The sequence below is a fragment of the Mycteria americana genome, chromosome 1 (genome assembly GCF_035582795.1).
Source record: "Mycteria americana isolate JAX WOST 10 ecotype Jacksonville Zoo and Gardens chromosome 1, USCA_MyAme_1.0, whole genome shotgun sequence".
Lineage (NCBI taxonomy): Eukaryota > Metazoa > Chordata > Aves > Ciconiiformes > Ciconiidae > Mycteria > Mycteria americana.
The window spans coordinates 73,686,364-73,710,703 of record NC_134365.1 but is presented as its reverse complement, the minus strand read 5'-3'; the positions used below and the strand labels follow the sequence as shown (position 1 = coordinate 73,710,703).

General features: G+C 40.9%; 1 protein-coding gene across 7 annotated transcripts in view; it reads right to left on the bottom strand.

Moving 5' to 3' along the window:
• The window catches only part of PDE3A (phosphodiesterase 3A), a 268,394-nt gene that overhangs the window by 86,273 nt on the left and 157,781 nt on the right, over positions 1-24,340 (bottom strand). For all 7 annotated transcript variants that reach the window (XM_075505830.1, XM_075505786.1, XM_075505840.1 and 4 more), the window contains exon 2: positions 16,219-16,269. In XM_075505830.1, the coding sequence (XP_075361945.1) occupies positions 16,219-16,266 (48 nt within the window). In that variant the 5' untranslated portion in view covers positions 16,267-16,269. The remainder of the gene's footprint in view (positions 1-16,218; positions 16,270-24,340) is intronic.

Sequence of the window (24,340 nt, the reverse complement as noted above, 5' to 3'; positions counted from 1 at the left end):
GAGAGTTATTATTTTTAGACTCCTATAAAAATTGGGCTGTGATAATGTGACACACAAAAAGCTTATTGCCATTCCACATTTCTATTATATCCATCACCTAACTTTGAAGATTCAGGTCCCCCTGTCCTGGGTGTGAAAACTGAAAATGCCGTATGTGTGAGGTTTACTCTGAAGCTGAAGGCACTTATGTGAGAACAGCATATGAACTTTCAAAACCGTACATGACAGAAAATTTCAAATTGTTTGAATAATAGACAGTATTAACAAATGATATTTTCTCCTTTTTAGAGCTCATTTTTAGAGAAGTGAGCTCATGTGCTTCAGAAGCAAAGTTAGTGGAAACAGAAAGAAAGGTTATCTGAGTTTCTACCAAAATACTATCCATGTTGTCTGAAAAGGGATTACATGTTTTAAATCACTACCTTGGTAGCTGGTTTTTAATAGGTTTTTAATAAAACTCCAACTCTGTTTGGAAAGATTTTTTTCTGGCTCCCTTTCTCCATCTATGGCTTTTTTTCCCTCCTCCCAATTTTTGTGTGCGTGTGGGGGGAGGTGTAGGGAAAACAAAAAGGCAAACATCTGCTACTGCCACATGTCTTCCAGCTACTGGATGGGGCTGAGATGTAGAGAGGATGAGTCTTCACTACTCTACGAGCTCACCTTCTGCTTCCACACCTCAACAAGCAGGATAGGATCACTAACACTGTATCCCTCACTCTCACTGTGAGCTGCAAAGAATGAGTAGAAAAAGACTCCGTTCTCCTTCTCTCTGGACTTTTTCCATCCCTTTTACCAGCATCATCCAGAAACGGGAAGGACACCAGTTAATCCATTATGATCTGCAAGTGCCACAGAATGGTACGCTGTGTCACCGCACTCTCAGCAGGACCTTCTTGGCAATTCTGCTTACCAGCAAATATGCGAGTATTAGTAGAGACAGGTATCTGGTAGCACTAATGCACCTCATCACAGCTTTGAGCTGCTAAATTTAGTGAAAAAATCACCTTCCTGTAGTTTAGGGGAAATAACAGTGCCCCATGGAAGCCTATCATTCACGACATGGGACGCAGAATAACAGGAGGGTAGGAAGGGACCTCTGGAGACCGTCCAGTCCAACTCCCCTGATCAAAGCACTGTCAGCTAAAGCAGGTTGCTCAGGACTATATCCAGTTGGGTTTTGAGTATCTCTGAGGATGAAGGCTCCACAACCTCTCTGGGTAACCTGTTCCACTGCTCGGTCACCCTCACAGTAAACAAGTTCTTTCTTATTTTTAAATGGGAATTCCTGTATTTCAGTTTATACCCGTTGCCTTTTGTCCAGTCACTGGGCACCACTGAGAAGAGTCTCGCTCAATCTCCTTTACTCCCTCCCATCAGGTATTTGGAAACATTGATAAGATCCCCCTGAGCGTTCTCTTTTCCAGGCTGAACAGTCCCAGCTCTCTCAGCCTCTCCACATATGACAGACGCCCCAGTACCTTAATTACCTTTGTGGTCCTTTGTTGGACACACTCCTGGATTTCTGTGTCTCTCTTGTACTGGGGAGCACAGACCTGTACCCAGCACTCCAGATGTGTCTCACCAGTGCTGAGCTGAGAAGGATCACCTCCCTCAACCTGTAGGCAATGCTCTGCCTAATGCAGTCCAGGATGCTGTTGGCTTTCTTTGCCGTAAGGACACATTCCTGGCTAACATTCAACTTGGCGCCCACCAGGACCCCTAAGGTCCTTCTCTGCCAAGCTGCTCCCCAGCTAGTCAGTCCCTAGTCTGTACGGGTGCTTGTAGTTATTTCTCCCCAGGCATGAGAGAAATTTGTATTTCCCTCAGTTGAACTTCGTAAGATTCCTCTTGGCCCATTTCTCCAGCCTGTCAAGGTCCCTCTGAATGGCAGCACAACCATCTGGTGTAGCAGCCACTCCTCCCAGTTCTGTATCATCTGCAAATTTTCTGAAGGTGCGCTCTGTCCATCATCCAGGTCATTAATAAAGATACTTTTTTCATGCTAATTTTTTTTTTTTAAATTTTTTTGCAGTTCAATAGCTGATGCCTCTACCTCTCCTCTAGGGGCTTGTCTATTCACCATAATTAGTAGCTTTTTTTAGTCCTGCATAAAGCCAAATAACTCAATAATTATGAACTCTAGATTCAGGTTTGATAATCTCCAGACTTCCTTTATGGACTGCAAGAATTCATACTGCTCTTGTAACATTCAAGCTTATTCAGGAATTGAAAATTGAGCAATGCAGACCCATTACACAATGAACCTTTGATCTGTAAAATCCAACCCAACATGAAATTTTCTTTTTTATGACTTGACTTTAAGATTTACTCCAGCTCTGGCTTATTCAGAAATCTCAGGAGGCTGCTCCAATAATTCATTTTGAAATTTTGAACACTGATCCATCAGACACAGAACAAAATTATGGCTCACTACTAAAGTCAAGCAGAGAAAGAACATCTGCTGTTGAGAACAGAGCCGATCAGCTGTGAGCTTTTCCACTGGGAAACTCATAAAATGAGCTACTAGAGAGTTCAGCATGTGTTCTTGTAAGGAAGGAACAATAGGAAATACTTTCACTTATTTATTCTTTAAAACTATCCCAGAGAGCAGCAATTACAGCATACATGTCTTCCCCAGTATAGACACAAAGCACAGGGGAAAAAAAATACTAAAACAGTATTAATAAAAACGCTTTTAAACCAAAGTTTCCATTATAGAGTGAGATCAGTCAGTTCGTTTTGTCCTCATTACTGAAGACATCTTCCCACATTAACAGCACTGTGGAAACTCTGTAAGGAGGGTTAGAGCAGCCCACATCCTCTAGCAATGCTACTATTAACATACCAGTGGAAGCATCCTGGCTGAAGACTAGGCATAATCACTGCTCAGTAAAAAATTAAGTACATTAATCATGTTCATTCCGTAATTGGGTTCATCTCTGAAAACAGGAAGCCAAAATTTTGTAATGATTGTGTTCAACAATTTGTTTGGGAAGGTGACAAATACCTGAAACACACATATGCAGTAAGTGAAATTTAAGATGTTATTGGAAATGAAAAGAACACCTTAAGGCACAACTCAGCTTTAAATAGTTGCGAGGAGGTGAAATTTAGTCTTTTATCATCACAAAAGGCACAGTGCTACATAATTTTAATGTGGGGGGTTTCTTCATTATAAGGAAGCTAGCTGTATTGCCTATTATTAAGTTGGCCATCGCTTCCCTTCATAAGACCCTGTTTTCAGTTGCTTATGCTTTTGCAAAAGTTTAAACATACGCACTGACGTTTCCCCTTGCGACTGTTAGCCTGCATTCGGAAAATTTTATCCAGCATAGCCATTTCCAGAAGCCTAAGGGACACGGTTTTACTCATCATTAACTACTAACCTCTTTGAGGTGCACCACTCTGGACTCAGAACATTCTCAGTGTAGTTTTTATTTCAGAGATTGGCATATGGATGCCAAAATTTTGGCAATTTGAAGAATTTGAACTCTGAAAACCTGCAGATAGCTTTAGCTTGTGCTAAAGCAGAGGACTTGAATTTCAGCAGATGAAACTCTCTTAAAGTCTACAAGTTTCTCTATGGGTACTTAAAGGTAACCAGCAACTTTAACTGTCAGATGCCAATACATTTCAAATCCCCCTAAATCCAACAAACAAGGATAACTGGTGCCTGAAGCATTTTTCGTAACAGTTTGCCACTGGAAAACTAAAAAAAGTGCACTTGAACAAAATCTCCTAACTAATGTTTTTTAACCTGAAGACCATAAGCCTCTGAACTACTTCAGAGGAATTTATAAAGAAGCAATTAAGAAATACAAGCTGTCACCAGTAAACTTACATTGTATAAAAACAGGGATCTGAAAACAAACAAACAAATGAAAATAATTATGAAAACCGCTGGACCAGAAAGATACACCATGGTGATGAGAGAAACGCAGGGAGATTAAGGGGTATTTCAGGAGTCTGATCACACCAGACAGAAAAAGATCCACTTCCTCTGCTCCAAACGATGACAGTTCACAATCTCGTCCTCTCAATTCAACTGCCATAATCAATCTATATCTGCACTACAGAAGTGGATATGCACTCTCCAGTGTAAGGCAATGCTTGGGGAAAAAAGACAGCATATCAGCTTCTTCCACTATCTCTACTTTTCAAAATACTAAGTCAAATGTCATAATGCCTAACTGCTTATTCTCTTAATATGCTGCTTCAAGGAATCATTTCACCAGGATACGATTTCAGACTGCCGTTTACATTTCAATGCTGATTCCTTTTCCAAATTGCACTGAACTGCAGCATGGCTACGATCCTACAAATTGCAACCTACCTGAACTGGAACTTGCTCACTGAATAAAGTAAAATACAATTTCATTTGAGTATCATCAGCAGGCTTCTGTTCTATTTCACACAACTGGACTGCCTGACTAGCAGCAAGACTTGCACTATAAACCTGGGAGGATTAACAGTAGAGAAAGGTTTTCAAGAAGAAAGGCAGTATTTCTGGAAATCTGTGTTGAGCTCCTGCTTAGCTATGAAGAACACTGACATGACAGAGTGACTGAGTCTTAAGAAGAGGGCTGTCATTATCAAGCTTCTAATCCATTCCTGTCCCACTGCCAATCATTTTGGGATAGAGAAGTTGACAGAGAAGGTGATTCACAGAGTGGCTGACACCATTTAAAAGTTTTTTCCCCGTCCTACAAGTGATGGGTATGGGAGGTTGCCTGTATCATCTGTGTCACAACTGCCAGTACAACATACCCTGTCTTTTGTCCTGCCAGCTTCTAGCCTCTTACAGCTCTACATCAACACTAATTGCAATTTCTCTACCACACTTCAGGCTCTTGTGAATCACTATGGACATTTTATTGCCATTTGCCAGCATGGAAGGATGTACAGCGCTGAGATTCCCCACCCCAGCTCTTGCCTGGCCAAAGCCATGCAAGACAAGTATATTTCTGGTGCTGATCCTTCTGGTGAACTGGTCTCTGTTGTACTTTGGAAACATTTGCTCCCTGGCCTAAATGCACATCCTGACAACCCTGACTACCTGCAGAACCCCTCCGGTCATCTCCTGAGCAATGGTGGTGGTACATTGGCAAGCAAGAGCAGTCTCTCTCAGGTGCCAAGCTCATTACCACCCTGTTCCCCTCCCACACATTCATTGGAGCAGCAGGGTAGGAAGCCTGGGAGACAAACAGAAATGGTCCCACAGTCATAGCTAGTGCCTGTGGCTCAACTCCTCACTTCTAAGAGAAGCAAGGCCAAATCTGAGGCAGACTATTTCTTTGAGATACCTTTCTGCATTACATCATTCATTTGCTGCATTAGAAAGCAAAGAAGGATTTTATAGATCATTTCTTAATCCCAGTCTCAGCTTTCTGCACCTTTCCTGCTGTGCAAAACCAACTCTCCTCTCCCAGCCCCAGCTCCATATTCCAACCAACCCACAACTCTGCCATGAGGCCTCTTTCTCATAACATCCCAAACTCCACAAATCTCTGCTCTGCCACTAAGGCTTTGAAAACTTGTCTGCTGAATGAAAGGATAATGTAAGGTTTTATTAACAATAAATAACTGTGGAAAACCACAAAAACATACCTAACAAGAAACATTTATTTTTTTTTAAACTGTTTTCAGGTATAATAAGAGGGATTGGGTTAGGTACAAGAATCACTGTTGTGACGTGTCCCACCAGGAACTCTGCTTCAGGCATGTATTCCCCATGGGCCTTTCTAATGCAAACATGGGGGGAGAGATGAGCTATGAATGAAAAGGCTGTAACACCTGGGTGCATGGATTTTAATAAACTGGACATACAGGGGGAGCTGGGGGCTTCTACTGAGCTCCTGTGGTGACTTGCACTGCTGCTCCTGCAGCCCATCTGACTGACTGCTGGCACACACTTCTTCTAAGTAAATGCAATGATACAAGGTAATGCATTACTTCTACCTTGGCTTGCGTTGCCTCTCCAAGGTTGTGTGTGTTTATTATTCTGCTGCCACTGAAACCTCCTAAAGAGACCATGTGCTGTGGTGGTGGTGGTGCCATGGTGAGCATGGCTCCCACCACACACCGTAGCCCGCCTGGGAGACAGGTTGTGCAAAAGGAATAACCAGGCACAACCCACTGGGCACGGGCACTTGAAAGGACAAGGAGCTTCTTGGTTCCAGCTGACCCTGCCACTACTGCACATTTTCCTAATCCTTAGGCAATCTGTGAGCCAGGGAGACCTGCACAGTCCCACACAGACTGCTCTGAGGCCTCCTCGGCCATAACTGTGGCTTCATCCCCTTCTCTACAAAGAGCTTCACGACCTTTGCACAGAAAGGAGACATGTACCAAGAATCCTTGCTGCACTGAAGGTCTTCATCCAGGTCCCTGATACTGTCCGGCTTGTAAGCCAGCCTCTGCCATGGCTGTCCCCTATACAAACATCCATACTGATGCATTCATGCCTTCTGTCCAGATGCAAGAACTGCTGCCTTGCAGAGGCTTGTGCTTCCTCAGCATGAAGTTCCCAATGAAGCTGGTCCTGGCTGAAGACAATTGGCAGTGCCATGCTGCTGTGTTAGGCTGCTGGATGCAGGGGCAGCTGGACAGCAGCAAAGAAAATTCTCAATTTAATGGACATCTGAGAGAAAAATAAAGCACAGAAGCTCCAGCCTTCTCATAAAGATATCAGATATGATATATCCATCCTCATGGATGTGTAGGGGTTATGAGTGAGGACCATTCAGAGCAGAAAGGCAAGATGCAACTAGCAAAAAGTCTGTGGCTGAGTGAGCCATTAATAAAAAAAAGGAAAAAAAAAGTGAAAACACAGTTCCCAATCCTGACAAAGTGAACCTCTTCCATTTCTTTACAGCAGCTTTAATCCATCAGAATTACTTCATACATGAACGCACTGAAAATACAGTGGCTGCATGATGTAATGTTATATCAAGCGCTCTCTTGGAAAATCCCTGGATTTATCATTTCACAGAGTTATGACTCAAGTCATATTGGGATCAGTTTATTTGCTGTTTAGCACCCTGCATAGGTTGTAGGCTATGGGAGTTTCTCCTATCTACCGGATCAGTGGTAAGGAACAGGATATTGCACCGTACATGCAAACTGCCTTAGGCATAGGTGTGCTGTAAATCACTGGCAGGTAAGAGAGGCATCACTTCACGGGATTTACACAAATCCATCAAAATCTAAACTGCTGACTTAATGGTACAGAAAGCATTACCATTGTTTATACTGCTATAAGCATGCATTTCTAGCTAAAGAAATATTACTGATGCATTTGCCTGCACAGTACATTCCTTTGAACAATCTATAGCTATATAAATCTGTATATCAATTATTGGGTTATTTGGCTTTTATATTGTTGTATAAATCTAATTCCTGTTTTTAAATTCACAGTCATCAACGAAAAAATTAGAAGTTTACATCATGGGCTAATGTGTGAAGATTTTTCCTGTCTTAGGACTGGTATCAAATACAACTTATGCTCAAAGACTATGGCTCATAAAATCTAAAGGGAATTTCAGGCAGAGGGAAATACTCAACATCCTTACAGCAAATCTTTAACACCTCATCACCTTTGGCTCATTTGGTTACCACAGCATTTTAAATGCATATCCATTCAGTGAAATCATTCTCAGTTGTAGCTATCAGGGATAAAAAATTAGGATCAGTACAAGAAACAAGATCCTCAGGCACATACACCAAATAAAACCAACAAGAATTTCCCCCCAAACCTGTACTGAAACTTCAAGAAAGACTTTCAGGCAATCCGAACTGCTGGATGGACAAGAAAGAAAAGCATTCATAAATTCTTTCCTTAGATCTATAAAGGTAGTTCCTTCCGAATATTGAGAGATATAAAGACATTCAAGATTCAAGCACTAAGAGATACTACAGTTTGTTGAATAGAGGCTAATATATAATTAATCACCCTTTTGCTTCAATTTACCCATGCAAAACACCCACAGGATCAGGCTCTCCCACATATAAAAATGTGTAGCTAGGTAAGACGTTTCTCGTCAACCGAAACCAAAAAGATCTAATTCAAGGTTCACAGTTAAACCCACTTTCCTCACTCTTTCACACACACAAAAAGCCAACAACCAACCAAAAAATTCTCTTGTCATACCAGACCCCAGAAACCATGGAGGATTCTGTGCTGCAGTGTCTGTAAGCATAAACAATGCTGAAAAAATCATAATAAAATTATACCCCCCCCAAAAAAACCCCAACAACCCCCCCAACAATATTGTCTATAGTCACCGTAACTACTCTTGTTGTTTATTCTACCCCTACTTCTCAGCCTGCTCACGGTTCTGGATTTCATTTGATTTGATGTAAAGTATGTAAGATGAGGAATAAAAATCACTTAATGACTTTTGAAAGACAAAAACTATGTTCAAACAGAGTATCGGGCTTCACTGTGGACTTACAGCTCCCATGTCCTCAAAAGTCAGATCTGCTACATTATTTTAAACTAGAAACAAGATCCAGCCAAAATTCTCACTTTCAGAATTCCATTTTATTTCCTTCCTTTAGTCTTTAAAAAAAAAAAAAAAAAAGTGGTAATACAGTAAACCAGTTTGGAGAGGTTTTGTCACTTGTTAACATAAATATCTTTCATCTCCTCTGAATAGAGAAATAACCTACAATGTTACTACTTACCTATCAAAATATAATACCATTTCCTCAGGGTTAGTCTAGAACATAGTATGCTAGTGCATCCCTTTAAGGACTAAATAAGGAATTTGCACCAAAAGGCAGCGCTATTATTTTTATACGATGCTATGAACAGGATCAGCCTAAAACGCTCAAGAAGTTGCCTCTTTGTGGTTGTCATCTTGCACACTAACTGCATTTTCCTATGAGGCACTGTTCAGCAAGAGGGAGAACCAGCAGAGCAGCCCCACTCCACCTGTGCCACCCAGCGTAAGGAGCAGTACAAACAGCCAGAGAAATATGCATGTTTGAAGCTGAACATCATCTTCCCCCACTCAGTTTACCTTCAAACAATCCTTACAGATTCACGCTATGCTCAACTCCACCTACGTGCATCACTTACTCAGTCTCACTTCTCCCGAAGTGGTAGATGGGTCAGGGAAATTTCCTTTTCTCTTTTAAAACCCTCCAGAGGCATTGAGGGGCTGCTCATGGAAAGGATACGCAGCTCAGTGCAGTCAAGCACACCTCACACCTAGGTAACGAATACTTATTTTTCCCAGATACACCATATTGTAGCACAGTATGATGCAATGCAACGTCAGGGTTAGAGTGATTAAAAGGAAAAGGCAACACTGGAAAAGTGAACTGGTTAGCAATCTAAATGCAAAAACAGGGATCCCTTACATATTTGTTCATAATAAGTCAAGGATCTGCATTTACCTCAGAGGAAGGAGGAAGCCAAGAGGCTGAAATACAGCTTTCCTTTGCAACAACGCTAGTCTCCCTACATCTTCTTAACAGAAACAAGATGACAAATGACTCACTTCATAACAGCATTTCTTTACCCCTCTTTTACCAGGAGATTTAAGAATGCCTGATTGAACTGGATCAATTCAATTCAATTTCAATACGATGAAATCGTATTCATCAACAATGCCTTATTATTTTTATTGTGATTTTTTTATTGCAAATTACCAGAGAATCCGAGCCCTCTGAAATTTAGTATTTCAGCTAGTTTAAATGATAGCAAACCAAAGTAGAATAATAATCTAGGTATCTGTTCAGGAAAAAAAAATTCTGAAAGAGGGCTTTTTAAATTTTTTAAATTTGGCATTCAAAGGTGTAGCAAATTGATATGGTGGGAGATTTAAACTAGAAAACGTCAAACAAGAAGGCATTATGTTAAAAAAAGATAACATTTAAAAAACATAAAAACTTTATCAGAGAATATGGTAGATTATTATTCACTTGAAGCCTTTAAATTAAGACTGGATATATTTAAAAGGCATATTCTTACTTAACCAGAAAACATAGGCCTGATGTGACAGGATGTGACAGCATGATATTTTTTGACTAGTAATATGTCTGAGATGTCTAGATGTTCACAGTGATCCAATTTGGCTTTAAAAATCTACAACTCTATAAAATATGGCATGTAATCTGCACTTCACTTCCCTTCCCCCTCTCAATGAAAAGGGTACAGGAGGATCCTTCTCTAAAACTGGGAAGTATTTCTGTAGCCCACCCTTCTTTCTGTCGAAGAATTTTCTCCCAAACTGCCTCTTTCCCATTGATAAAGGCACCCCTTCATAGTCAACCGCTTTATAAACAGAAAACTGAGTTGGAACATGTAATAAGCTACTACCTCCACCTTCCTTTCAAAATTAGTTCTAGAATTATTTGTTTTAGTGTCTTTACATCCCAAGTAAGATATTGAAAAAAAATTCACAGAACCCTGGAGTGCCTGGAGCAAGAAGCAGGAAATGTACTAATTGTACTCCCATTCATCACATCTTAGTCCTACTTATGGTGATGATCCTTGCTCCAAACAGCATCCCACAATTTTTATGTTACATCTGGTCTATATCATTTACATCTGCTTTACTCTCATCCTTGTTAACATACTTGAAATGATGCATCAACCAAGACGATGATGAAAAAGCTGAGGCTCTGCCAATGCATTACAGCTACTTGTAATCAGTGATTTCATACATACATACATACATACATGTAAGATATGAAATGCAACAAAGACCCGTACCGAGGAACCCATCAGCAGTAGACTACACTTTTCCTTATCCACTCAGTTTAAAATACTCCTAAAGCCCTTAGAAAAGTCTCATTTTTGAGACAGGGAGATTCTGTCGGTTACTTAAGTCTGCATTAGTGGGCTGTCATGGCACCTCCACATTCACAAGCACATGCTCTTGCAAAATCGGCTTTACCAAATTCATCATGGAAATGACAATGAATGATCAAGCTGGTTCTCACTATATGCAGAGGACCCCAACCACCACTGTTAAATCACCGTGAATCTCTTTACAGTGGCATTGCAAGAGAAGACAGTGACACAACAGATTCACCAAAGCACAGTACCTGGTCAGTAGCGGGAATCGACTCCCATCTACGCTTCAGCAAGCACAGAGATTTCCGGCTCATGATTTTGAATCTGCTCTAGAGGTTTTTCCACACTCGAGAAAAAGGCTTCTCCCAAACCAGTGTCAAGAACCTTATTTCTGACTCCCGTGCTTCATTGCTGTAGATGGCAGAGCTCCCTGATGTACACAAGTTTTTGCAAGCTGCAAGGTTGAGACCAGTTACACCCAAGCTTCTCCCGTTTCTCTAAAGCATCCGTCTCCTTATAGTGCCACGACAAAGGGAATTGGGCGAGATAGTGAAAAGCCTAGCTTTCACTGACGAATTACCTCGCAAAAGCATGAAGTAGGTAGACAACACCAGACGCACTCAGTCTGAAAATAGCTGTTGCTTAGGAACTGGAGGGGTAAAATGCAGCACCTCAGATATATAATTGAGAGCTTTTATATTTAAAGAGAATTAAAAACACTGGACTTCTGTGTTTCTCTCCCGATTATCATCCTTTTATAATGTTGGAGGAACGATCGCTCGATTCCACTGACCCCTGGGGCTACGCCTACATCTTCAGCAAGCCAAACAAGTCTTGATGACAGAGCAACAAATAACTCCCACTTATTCAAGGTCCCTCATAAAAACGTGTGCACAAAGCGTGCCGTAGGTCCCACGTGAAATATCTTAGAAGTATCGAGTGTTATATTTTAGTAGAATAATTAAAATACAGTTTGCATATTTTTTCTGCAGAGGCATAGTATGCCAAGGATGAATTCTGCTAGTCACATTTTCTTGTAGCATGTACTGATATTAGAAATGGGTATGAATATTTTCCCCTCACATGAGTGAGATGATGTGGTTTTACAGACTGCATGTGTATATTTGAGAGATTTCTTTAGGTGGGTTAAACATTCCTAAACATGTAGGAACTTCTTTAACTTGGAACTCAATTTTGAAGTTTCGTGCCTAAATACTAACCTCTATTAACTTTAAAAATTAACTATGGAACAGAATGAAATCCACTTTACACTTTCTGCATGATTTCAGATCCAGAGAGTAAGTTCTCAGCATGAAGCATTTACAGCAGGAAGTGTTATCTTCAGAGAACAAAAAAAGAAGGAAAAAAAAGAAGTAGGTAGCCAGGAACTCATTGCTCTTTCTAAGGCAACCTATAATTCACTCTAATTAAAGCAGCCTTAATAGTATAATTGTTCTAAAAGAAAAGGAATCCTACAACATACACACATACATATACATATATATGTGTGTAATCTATAAGAAAGTGACTGTGCTGTTGGTGTGGAAGTCAGGAGCAAGTTAAAAGTCGTAAAGACGGCTTTTTACTTGTCCCATTTACATTCTATTGAATTGCAGATGCTTATCAGGAGACAAACTCCTGCAAACAGAAATTCCCAGAAGCCTCAGTGTATTTCATTTGACATCCATCACTACCTCTAACTACATCACTTTGCATTTAACTCCCACATGCAGTAAAGGAACATATTTTCCAAGTGGGTCATTAAGAAGTATAACATGCACTGTAGTAGTTTCCTGTCATGTTTCAACACATACCATAGAAAACCTACTAGTTCTTAAAAAAATCTTAACAGAATTAGAGTTTTGTTTAATGAGTCTTGGTAGAATAATTTTATGAGTTTATATGTGGATATTATGGTAAACCAGTGGTTCCACTTCCTTTTCTCACAAGTGACATTGCTAACATTCATACACACAGGTGGCTTCCTAAGGTCTATCTTCCCACTTTCTTCACTTTACTCCGTAAGAATTAAAAAATCATGGAAGACTGATAAATTGGCTCCCAATAACATAAGCCTAAACCCCTTCCTTCCCTCTTGCTGCTTGCCCGAACAGCGCAGCCTACCACTGGCCAGGGGAGACCTGTCCTCCCAAGTCCCATTTCTCTGCTGGAGGAAAGCCCCACAGACCTAGGGAAACACCATAAGCAACCCTGTGGCAGATCCTGCAGGCAATTGCCAGTCCATCTTTAAACATCTGCTGTGTCAGGTTTGAAGGAGAAGTATACCTAGCAGATTACTCATCTTAATTTTTAAGCAAGATCTTATTTAACAAAGGGTACATTTATCAAGGGCACAAATTGGCAACAATGCAACTGAATCACAAAAGGAAAAAACAGGTCTTTTATATTACATGCAAAAATCGGAACCTCCTAAATTTCTCCTAATCTTTCAAGGAACTAGTTAAATTAGGTTTAACACTATTCCTATCAAAGACAGTTTTCAGAGCCATGTAAAACAAAGGCTATTCGAGGCTTATTTTCCTCCCCCTAATGAAACTTTTCTTCCTTGCTTCTTGTGACTGGGCACTAGGATACCACATGGTAATCAGAGAGCTTGGGTCATTTTCTTTTCCCACCCTATTCAAGATTGTTTAACGTTTCTGTGGTACATATTGATTGTTAGTTTTACAAGGTTCTTCCAAGATTTATAACAAGTAGCTTTCTAGAAGCTTTGCAGAACACCTATACACAGCACAAATGCAGTAACAGAGTGCTTATAGGGTGAAGTTGATTAAAACTATGCACTTCTTTTTAGATGGATTTAGAAGGAAACACCTCACTGCTCTGTCAAGGAAACCCCACATATGCAGATTTTATCCTGTTTTGAAGGAATGCACTCTCGGAGGTGAAGTATTTTTGCTTATTGTGTTAAAAAAATAAAATTAAAAGACATTCTGCCTAAGAAAAAAAATCAGCAGGAGTCTTCTACATGAAAATCTGATACAGAGTTTTCTAGAATAATGTTTTCAATAATTCAACAATATCCTTCAGGAAAGGTTCAAACAACTGCAGGCTGACCTGCAGAGAATTCCACTGAACTTCTCCTCACCCCCCTTTTTCTTTTAATACACAAAATGGTGGTGGAGTATCTAAAACATCAGACAGGGAAGGAACAAAACTGTTCTCAGAAAGACAGAGAAAATTTTTAAATTTATATAGAGTTATCTTCTCACAATTATCTCCTTCTCAGTCTCTACTGAAACCCAGAGAACTTCATCTATATATTTAGTAACCAGTTATCTCATTTTGCCCAAGTACAACCTTCCCTAACAGTACCCAACAAATGGTTTTACTTGCACTCCATATAGATGGGCATCTGCAGCAACTGAGTTAATGCCCACAAGACCTCTGCCTTTGAAATTAGGCCGTGCGATGCAAGCCCTCCTTATTCTCAGGAAGGGGCGAAAGAGAGAAACCAGGCAATATGTTAATTTCTCTGGAACCCTCCTTGGAAGAACCCATAGCCTCATGACAACAAATAATTAAAAAATTCTTTGGCAAGTATTTTATCCTGTGAGTTCACTTTTTCAGAAAACTCAAAAGGGATCTACTAAACAGCCCAAGTCCAATTTCCTGCAGCAAGATACACTTTTGGTAATCAACGAGATCCGTCTTACCTTTTAATTTAAAATCTATTTGGACTAGATTGATACCACTCACCTTCCACCTAAATCCCTTTCTCTAACGTTTGTTATTGGCTAGCTGTAAACCTTCAAAAATGTCTAGCCAACAACAAAAAATCCTTCAAGCATGGAGGCACATAGCCAACAGGATGTATCAGGCATGAGGACTTAGATAGGACTTAGGCCTCCATCTCTGATGCAACACCTGCGCCAGACTTCATATGCACTCCAGTCTGTAGTCTCTAAAGATTTTGCTGCATAGCCAAAGCATTAGGACTGTAGGGCATGGTTCAGAGCATACCAAAGACTACCCATATTTTCATATGCATACAAAAATTAGATGGAGATTTGCTAGAAAAGTTTAAGAAGTTTAAGTCACTTTAAGAGTCCTTCAATTGACTGCCTTCCTCTCAACAATCATTTAGAGGAGTCCAATTTGCCTTCCACTCTTTGGACCAGAAGAACACAACATGATCAACTAGCACATCAGATGAGGCAGGAGAGATTACATACTGAACAGGTCTCACCTTACTGGATAGGATTTCCCTGATTTCTGAAATTCCTCAGTTTCCACTGAAAACTAGCTTGCTTTCTGTTTTCTTTATCTTTTTGAAATGACAGACTGTCAGCTGAAAAAATCAGATCTGCAACCCATCTTAAACTGTTTAATGAAATACTGAATTTTCTGCAAATTTCAAGATGGTTTTGAAATGAGATGCAAGACAGAAATTTAGAAAACTTCAGAAAAAAAATGTAGAATTCTGCAACAATAAGGGCAAAAAAGTAAAACTTAGTAAATGAATTTTGCATTAAAAATAATAAATCTTGTCTATTAAAATAAGTAGCAGCTTCCTGATTAACATATATTTTCTCATTAAAAAGGCAGATACTCCAGTGATTTTTGCAAGGGGCATTATGAAGGTTAGGCTACGAACTACCCTACTGAGATTAAGGTTGCAAACATGTAGCTCCACAGCAGCAGAGCCTGTTTATCATAGATTTAGACATAGACATACATATTAATATAAAAATCCTTCACCTGAAGGAAAAGCAATTCCAAAATACCAGACCCCTAATAATGTATTTATATAATTTCAACACCAGGTAGGAAAGACTGCCTTACCCAAGTGGGAAAAGTCCTGAACACCAATATTGGTAGCAACATCTGCTCTGTTATTCTATAGATAATTTAAAATGTATCAGCATGATGCCACTAACCCTACTAGCATAACTTCCTTTCAATGATGTGTCAAGAGCAAACCAGTAGCTACACATGGCTTTCCTGCAACTCCCCACACAGTTCTAACACCACTAATCCCTTTATTATTGAACAAGGTCAGAGGGCCATCCAAGTTTTACAAGTTTGTCAGGTTTAAAAAAAAAAAAAAACACCAAAAAACATACACACATTATTTGAAATTGCATTCCTTTGATATCCTGATGGAGACAGCTGAGTAAGAAATGCTTTCTCAATACATCTAATCCATCTTTCTGCTACTGAAAGAAACTTTCTGTTGCATGACTCAGCTCTGTCTGGATCAACTGTTTGGATTACAGCTCAAAAATTATATTAATGAAAGCTGTCATGGTTTTATGCTTTTTTCCATTGATTCAATCCTGCAAATATTAACAAAATGAACAACTTTGCCAATCTCAGATGGAAAACTTGCTTGAACACCTCTAATTTACAAAAAGCCAAAACCAAACACAAAATACTGAGCAACTGACCTGTGAGCCTCTGGGTCCTCGTTTGTGATCCCATTCAGAATGCCCCATGAGCTGAAAAACAAAGAAAAGCACAGGTAAGTGAGAAATTGCACTCATTAGCTTTAATTGAAACAGTCACACTTTTATAGCCATTACACATTTTCTTTGCAAAAACAGGTTTGCTTTTATGATTTATTTCACACAGCTTTTAGCTTCATAATGAGGATGAGAAGACTTAGGAGTTGTTACTATAACTTTGTACCTTTACATTCAGAGCCAAAATACACCTGGCATCACAACACTGCCCATGCCAATAAAATTCACACTGCCATAGATCCAGCTTTAGCCAAATATTTAATACTGATCTGGCAAAAGGAGAGATGATATATTAACAAGGTGATTACCAAAACCAGGGGACATTTGATTAAATAGCAATGCACATTTTATACCAGGCATGAAAGTTAGCAACAGCTTTAATTCTGTCTCACCACTGAATTACTCTCAATGTAATAAAAAAGTAGAGGTACACCCTCTAAAGGAAAACAGGTGGGGGTCATTACATTGCATAGGAAAGCAAAGAGAGAGTTTAGAGATGATGGGTTCTTGTGGAAATTAAGATTTGTGATGGTATATAGCTCCTCAAGTTAAAGAGAAGGCAAGCATTAATTATAGCCCAAATTCAGCTCTCAAATCCTCTGTGCAACCCTACAGGAGATCATGTCGTGACACAACTGGTCAGACATTGGATGGTACAGAGAGACTCCAGAAAAAAAAAATTGTCTTCTCCCATCTTTTTTCTACTGTACTTCCTTAACTGTACGCTAACACAGGCACTCGCTCTCTTTCTTTAAGCAACATAGAATTTGCACACAGCAGCTCTTTCCATGTATGTCATGGTGGGGGACAAAAGAAGAGGAGAGAGAATACCCAGTAGGCTTTATTACTGCTTTATGTATCTGAAGATTATGGGAAAACGTGAACTGCTGACACTGAAGCTATCCTCACACCTGCCTTAAAAACCCTGGGAAGCCCCAGGGAGTGCCCAGGCACAGCTCTGGTGGAGCCCGAGCCATGCAGCACACAAGGCGGCTGCCGCTGCTAATCCTGCCTCCGAGCGCTCGGCCGGCGTGTTCCAGCCTGGGAGCTGGCTTTTTTTTACAGCTACTCGGGGATCTCTTCTGGGTAATGCTTTTTCTTACTCATATGAGCATAGCTTAATGCAAATATAAAAATATGTGAATGAAAGATAGGAGGGTTAATGAGACATGTAATGACTTACAGTCATGAACGTTTTCTTGCTCTGTTCTTCCCAACATTCTTTCCCAAAGGAAATGCCTTCTCCCAGGTCAGAGGTAGGCAATGAGATTTACAACCTATGCTTATTGCAGAACATGCTTTCAAAAGACCCATCCCAGGACAAGAGATTAAAATTACTTTGAAAAATGAGGAAAGCCACATACGTCTCATATGAAATCTTTATCTCCTCCATTAACTGTTCCTACTTACCCTTTCCTTCTCCAAGGGCCCCTTCATTTCTTTAAGTTATTATTTACAATTACCTGCCCCCATAACTGGAGACAAACCACACATGCAGACAGGCATCAAAGATTAGAAGTGTCACACCATTTTTTCACCTGATACAGCCTCATGACTGACCCCCTCATTTTACTGTAATTATTTCCTTTTTCCATACACTGTTGGTGGAAACACTAGTTGTGCCAGGTTTCCCTGTTTGTTTCTCCATACTGTTATGTTTGCTCATTACTGTATGAAACCAAGCTTTGATGTTTATGAAAGCTGGCCTCTCAGTAAATAACCAGCATGCAAAAGAGATGCATCTACCAAAGGTTATGTGCTTCACAAGAACCTCTGCCAAAACCCTCATACCTGTGCTTCCTCCCTGGCTCCTGCCACTCTGGACCAAGAAAACCTCTTCAGTTTTAACTCCTCAGCCCCTATGCCTTGTGGGGAAGTGGTGCCTGCTTTCTTAATTTACTTGGCTAAAGAAAAATTAATTTAGCATGAGTCTCACCACCTGTGATTCCCAGCATGATAAGAGATATCTTTACCTACAACTTCCTACCAGCGAAATTAGCACAAAAAATATGCCTGTTATTTCACAGTTAAGAAAAAAGCATTAATGTTACAGGCCTGGCTGTGGTTACTGTGCTTCTCCAGGTTCTATAGATATTTGGCAGTGCATACCACACCCTCAAAACCAAGTGTAGCATGAGATCCCACTGCCAGGTTCTTCATGCTCCTACCCTCACTGAATCCATAGTTTACTGAAAAGTGAAGGGTTGCTTTACTATTGCAACCAAAAATAAGGAACGCAGTTAAGAGTCAAGCTTGGAGTTGTTGTTCCCATTAGAGAAGGTACACCAAATGTAGGGATGCTTCCAGTCCAGCCAGTCCCGGGAAACCAGACTGACATGTGCCAGGGGTGGTTACTTGTGATCACCACCAATCCTCAAGCCCAAATCAAGTCCTCTTAAACATTCGTTCTTCAGGCACGGTTTACCTGCCCTGTTCCCTGTTCCCCAGTTACTGCCTGGTGCTTCACATCTCCACCCAGAGTTTTTCAGCCCCCGGAGTGCTCTCCTGTGCTTCCCCAGCCCCACAGTCAGCCCTGCTCTGCTCCGCTTCTCCTCCTCCTCCTCCACAGCTTGCCCAGGTCCCCCATCTCTGGCCCTGCTCTTCTACCAGGTGTGGGCAATCCTGTGGTGCTCTGCAGACTGGATTTTGCAGCAGCAGCTAATGTTACAGTGAAAAATCAGTCCAAAGGCTATAACAGCTTGTCCCTCCTCCATTTCTCAGCATCTAACTATCAAAATCACTTATGGAAGAGAGTCCATCCAAAGTCACCAATGAAGCAACGAGTCATAAATGTATGGAACCAACGGAGTGACCCCTTGCTTATTCTGACACGTTTTTATTAGTAAACTGCTAACTCTCCATAGCAAATTACACAACCCACATTTCATTTAATTTCTCTACAAACATGCCTTTGTGGAATCAGTCGTGTTTGTATTTTTGCTGATACATCCACTGCCCCTAGTGTAAAAGAATATCAACACCATTGTTGTCTCTTTGTACGTCATGTACTGTATGCCAGGATGCTCTACAGAGTTAACCCTGTGGTTATCACCTGCTAAAATGGTGAGCACAAGGAAGCAAAGGAAGAGTTCTAGGTTGGTAAGAGACCTTGCCAATTCTAGGCAGTTTTCAAGCATGGTAGTAAGATGCATGACCCTATGAAGCCAACCTTTTCCTCCCATTTTTATAACCTACCAAATCTTACCTGGCTTTAAAATGTATTTCTTCCTCACAATCTAGAAAACAGTTTTCATCTCACGCTAGAATGTTCTTGGCATATTTGCAATGGACCATAGCAACAAAGGAGTGAAGGAGGAAAAAATGAAATAAAAAGTATATCACACTTACAAAAGGGCCTAAAGGTTTAAGACAGAAAACAAAACAAATAAACAGGTAGAGCAGTTATAACAAAAACTCTGCCAGGCCAACATACCGCAGAGGGATGATTGCCTCAGCATGGCACCCTTTGGCTCAACAAGCCACACTGTGATAGATTACTTCTGAACCTGGGAAAGATTTTCTTTAAATGGACAAATGGTAAGTGCTGGAGTACAACATGCAGAAAAGGAGGAAAGCAAGTATGCCTGACCCATCAGGCTACTTGGAAATCACAATTTCCACAAGCTTTATAGAAATCAAAAGATGAAGAAAACAGTATTTGGGGGGGAAAAAAAAAAAGCAAGCAAACAACCACAAACACTCAGAAACATAGAGAGCATACATAAATCCACTTGAGTCTGAGTCAACCTTCTGAAATCACAAAAAAAGAAAAAAATATATTGTTTACTTGGTGCATGCATGAAAACAGATACAGACACAAAAATGCATTTAGAAGTAGAAGGATTTGTGTTTATCCCTAGCAGAAGGGTTTGTCCTAGACCTCACCACCTCCTCTAAAAATTACTATGAATCGATTTGGTCCAGAGTGATGGTAAACAGCCTCACACCACCCAATTACTTTTCTTTATCCTTCTAACTGACCAGGCTGCTGAGGCTGAGTGTACCAGCAGCAGAAAAGGAGGGATAAAACCAAAATCAAACTCCCACACGGCTTATATGCGTGCAGTCTCTCTCAGAAGGAAAGTATCTACTTTACATTTCATCTAAAACTGTCCTGGAAACCCAGCTCTGACAGTTTTAACACTTAAAGATGAAGGCAGCTTTCAGCAACAAGAACAACTCTTGAATGTTCAAGAATGCACAAAAACACGGGCTTTGCTAAAGCCAACTGGCTCGCTCTACCCTACTAAACTGCCTAACAGGTCTCCAGGGAAAACAGCCTCCCCCAGACCAGCTGAGTGTGAGAACTGTGAATGGAAGAGGAGGCGGGAATGGAGAAGACCCTAATACCAAAATCACAGTCACAGAGAGAAAAAGAGAAGTGAAATGGGACTAGCTCACTCTGAACATAGGGGGTGGTAGCCTGTGCTCTAAAACTCAGGCTTTCGCTATAAACACTACGAAGTCTCTAGGCCTTGTGGTTGTAAAACCAAATTTTAAATGTAAACCAGATGTTCACTAATGCAATGATACCTGCAAAGGAATAAGGAATGGTATAAGGGACTGCCTGCAGTAGGTATCTGAGATACCCATGCCAAAGTAGAACAAAGACATTTAAAAATTAGCATCTTCAGCTCTCACCTCTCTAAATCCAGTTCTTCTATTTGGTGATTTAATTAAAGCCCCAGCATATGATTACATAATAATCTCAACTTTCATTAAAATTCATAAACCATAATTCTAAGTCTCCTTAGTGTTAGAGAACTGCAGGAAAATGTGACCCACACGTGCCATAAAAGATCTAATTAAATAAAAAGATAGAAAGTAAAGAATGACAATTCAAACCTTTTTAGCTCTTTCTAGGTCTTGTTTTTCCCATAAATCATCTTTTCTGGCCTCGGTTTTTGATTTTAGCACCCTTGAATCACCAATACTACTAACTATGGCATGGCTGGAAAAAAAACCCAAACCCAACAACCCAAAAAACAAGTCACAGAAACAGAAAAGGCGTAATCTTACTATAAGGACCTCCACAACTGGGCACAAGTGTGAAAAAACCCCAACATTTAGAATATGAGCAGTCCCATGTATATTCTTAGGAAGGGGAGGGAGTCCTTAGTAGCAGAATGCAATAGCAGTAGCAAGTCCTCAGTAGCAGTTTGAAAACACAGGGGTTTTTTATTTAAGCAAATATAACATGCAGCACAGTTTCATTAGCGGGAATGAGCAGATCTTTTAATGGTAAGTACTTAAGACGACCAATGAAGCAGTTACTTAGTGTTTAATAAAAGACTTTAAATCAATTCAGAGCCTATTCTAATTCTATTCGGATTATAGTCTACTACTCTGGAATTCTATTTACATATATATTTACACATACACAAAAGACTTTTACAGTTATAAAAATAATTAAATGGTGATGACAAAGGTGAGCTAAATCAGCCATAACTCACGAAAGCCTGCGATTCAAATGGGATTCAAACAGATCACATAGGATCACATAGTCCAAATGCATGTGTCAGGACCTTGCCCCAACTCACTGGCTTCTTCCCTTTGGACTTTAAAGATTTCAGACCATGGCTGGACACCACGTTTCCATTACAGTGAGCATAAGAGAGCCCTGCCCCGCTCTCCGCTAATGAATAAACGAAAGGTGAGCACCAAGCAAAGCACAGGAATGCTGGAGAAATTGCTCCTCTGCCCCACCTGTGATTGGGAGCCAAACACTTAGCATCCAATATTCTCTGTTGAACTGGCTGCAATACATGAATAGGATACCCTGAGCTCCCCCAAACAGCTGAGAACCTGTAAAAATGCCTTTTTGCCACTCCTGCAAGGATTTAGAGCATTTAGTAGCAGCAAAAATTAATTACCAATGAGATTCTGCTAAGTTTTGGCTGGGTGGTGGCCAGCAGTTTTAAGAGTTGCTTATATTTGGGAATCAGTGTCCAGTAGAGCTAGATAGGAGCATCCAATCTGGCCGGCACCTGGTTTCAACCTTCGCCAAAATAGCAGAGCCTGTATTTAAACATGAGCATAACATCTTCCCTCTTTGGAAGTGATTTTGTTGAATGGGCATGTTGAGGATGTGGAACAGTGTCTCACTGTTGAGTTTTTTGACACTGCCTCCTTACAGCTTGCGCTGAATGGGGCACAGTATGATACATATTCTCTGACTGAATGGGTATTAGCTATGCTTCAGTCAGGATCATATTTCCACTGGTAAAAAGAAACTGTTTGTTACCAGCATGTAGGCACAAAATGTTCCCGATAAATTTCTTTTTCAGTAACAAAAAAGCACAAATTATTTCCTTGATTACATATTAGAAGAAACATTTATTTTTACAAATATGCAGGAGTCAAGTCATACAGAAACTAGCAGGGTGTTTTTGCACGTGCTATTTTGAGTAGGATTCCTTCTATTCGATAGACTGTTCCCTGCACTTTCATGGTAATCAAGACAAACGAGGTGATTTACTGACTCGACTGACTTCGGGAGTGCAGTTTTGGTGTGGACACCATCAGCAGGAGAAGCTAAGCGAGGTGTAGCTTCTGAGATTCAGCACTGCCAGATCCTGATAATGTAACAGGGGAGCAACTGCATGGCTGCACTGACTACCTTCTCCATCAAATGGCAGAGCTGCAGCTTGCCCTGCAGGCATCCAAAGTGTCAGAGATGTCTTCCTTGCTGTGTGGTGAGCATGATCATACACAGGCACGTGTAGGCTATGACACACAGATAGCGAAGTGCTCCAATATTTGGAAAAACAATCCCTTTTCCACAACCACTCGCCAATTCCCAGGGTCAGCTTAAAGCACGAGATGTCAGAGCTGCGCTGTTCAGCCAGATACGTGAGCTGCACACTAACCCCATCGCGGCCTCTGGCTGTGCAATTAGTGGGGAGGAAACTCTCCACCCAAATGCTCCCAACGCGGTAGAGCCCTGCAAATCATCAAGGTCAGCCCCCGTTCTGAGGCTGGTTAAAAAAAAAAGAACCTCCCGCCCCAATAAACTAATTAAATCAATAAATTGGGTGGGGTATAAGAGCCTCTCAGTTGCTTCCTAATCAAATAAGTTGTTTCAAAGGTTTGTGGGCTGCTGGACAACAGCTGGAAGCAGAGATAAGATTTTTAAACTGAGGCACAGGCAGAAATGCTTTGAAACTTGGCATTGCTTTGAACTGGAGGCAGGGGCAGCACGGTAGGATGATGGGTCTGGAGAGGGAGCTGCAGTGAATGGCTTCCCTGCAGGATGAGCCCCATGCGGGGATGGAGTTAAGCCCTCTGAAACTGGTACCCTGGTGAAGCTGGAAGCCCCAGAGGGAGCTGCCGCCTCAACCCCTACAGCCCTCTCTCAGCCTGGCTGGCAGGTCAAACAACGAACCACAGCACTGCCAGAGGCCACACAAAATGGGAAAAACATATATATCAGGCAGATACTCTGTTGAGACAGTGAACATGATACTGAGCTGCTGTGGCAGAAGGGAACGGAGAAAATAGGGCACTCGGTGAGGTAAGGCTGAGGGGAAGCGAACGGGCACTGCAGCACAGGAGGACAACCCAAAAAGCACCAGCAGTGAGTGCCCCACAGGCACGGCGAAGAAACCGTCCCAAGCACTTAACCAGGGACTCAGCTCCAAAGGAATAAAAGGAATGAGATCATATCTGGCGCTGGGCGAGACGGCAAGAGAGAGACTACATTTTTGAGGACTTTTCTCATGGCAGCATATGACCTTTTAGAATATTTCCAGACAATAAAATGCATCTGACTTCTTCAGGGATCCTGGCTCCCTTGCACAGGGGCAGGAGGCACGAAAATGTGTGACATGGAAAACTGGCAGCAGTGGGTTTGTGGACAACTGTCATGCCCCTTGCTCCATGCCACTTCTTGAAATGAGAAGGTTTAACTTTAGATAGTGTGAAGATACTGTGAAATAAAAAAAAACGTAGGTGGGAAAAAGAAAAGGCAGGGGAATATCCACCTCCACACCCTGTATCTGGATTTATATAAATTTTTGTCACAACTACTTAAACAGATGACAGTAGT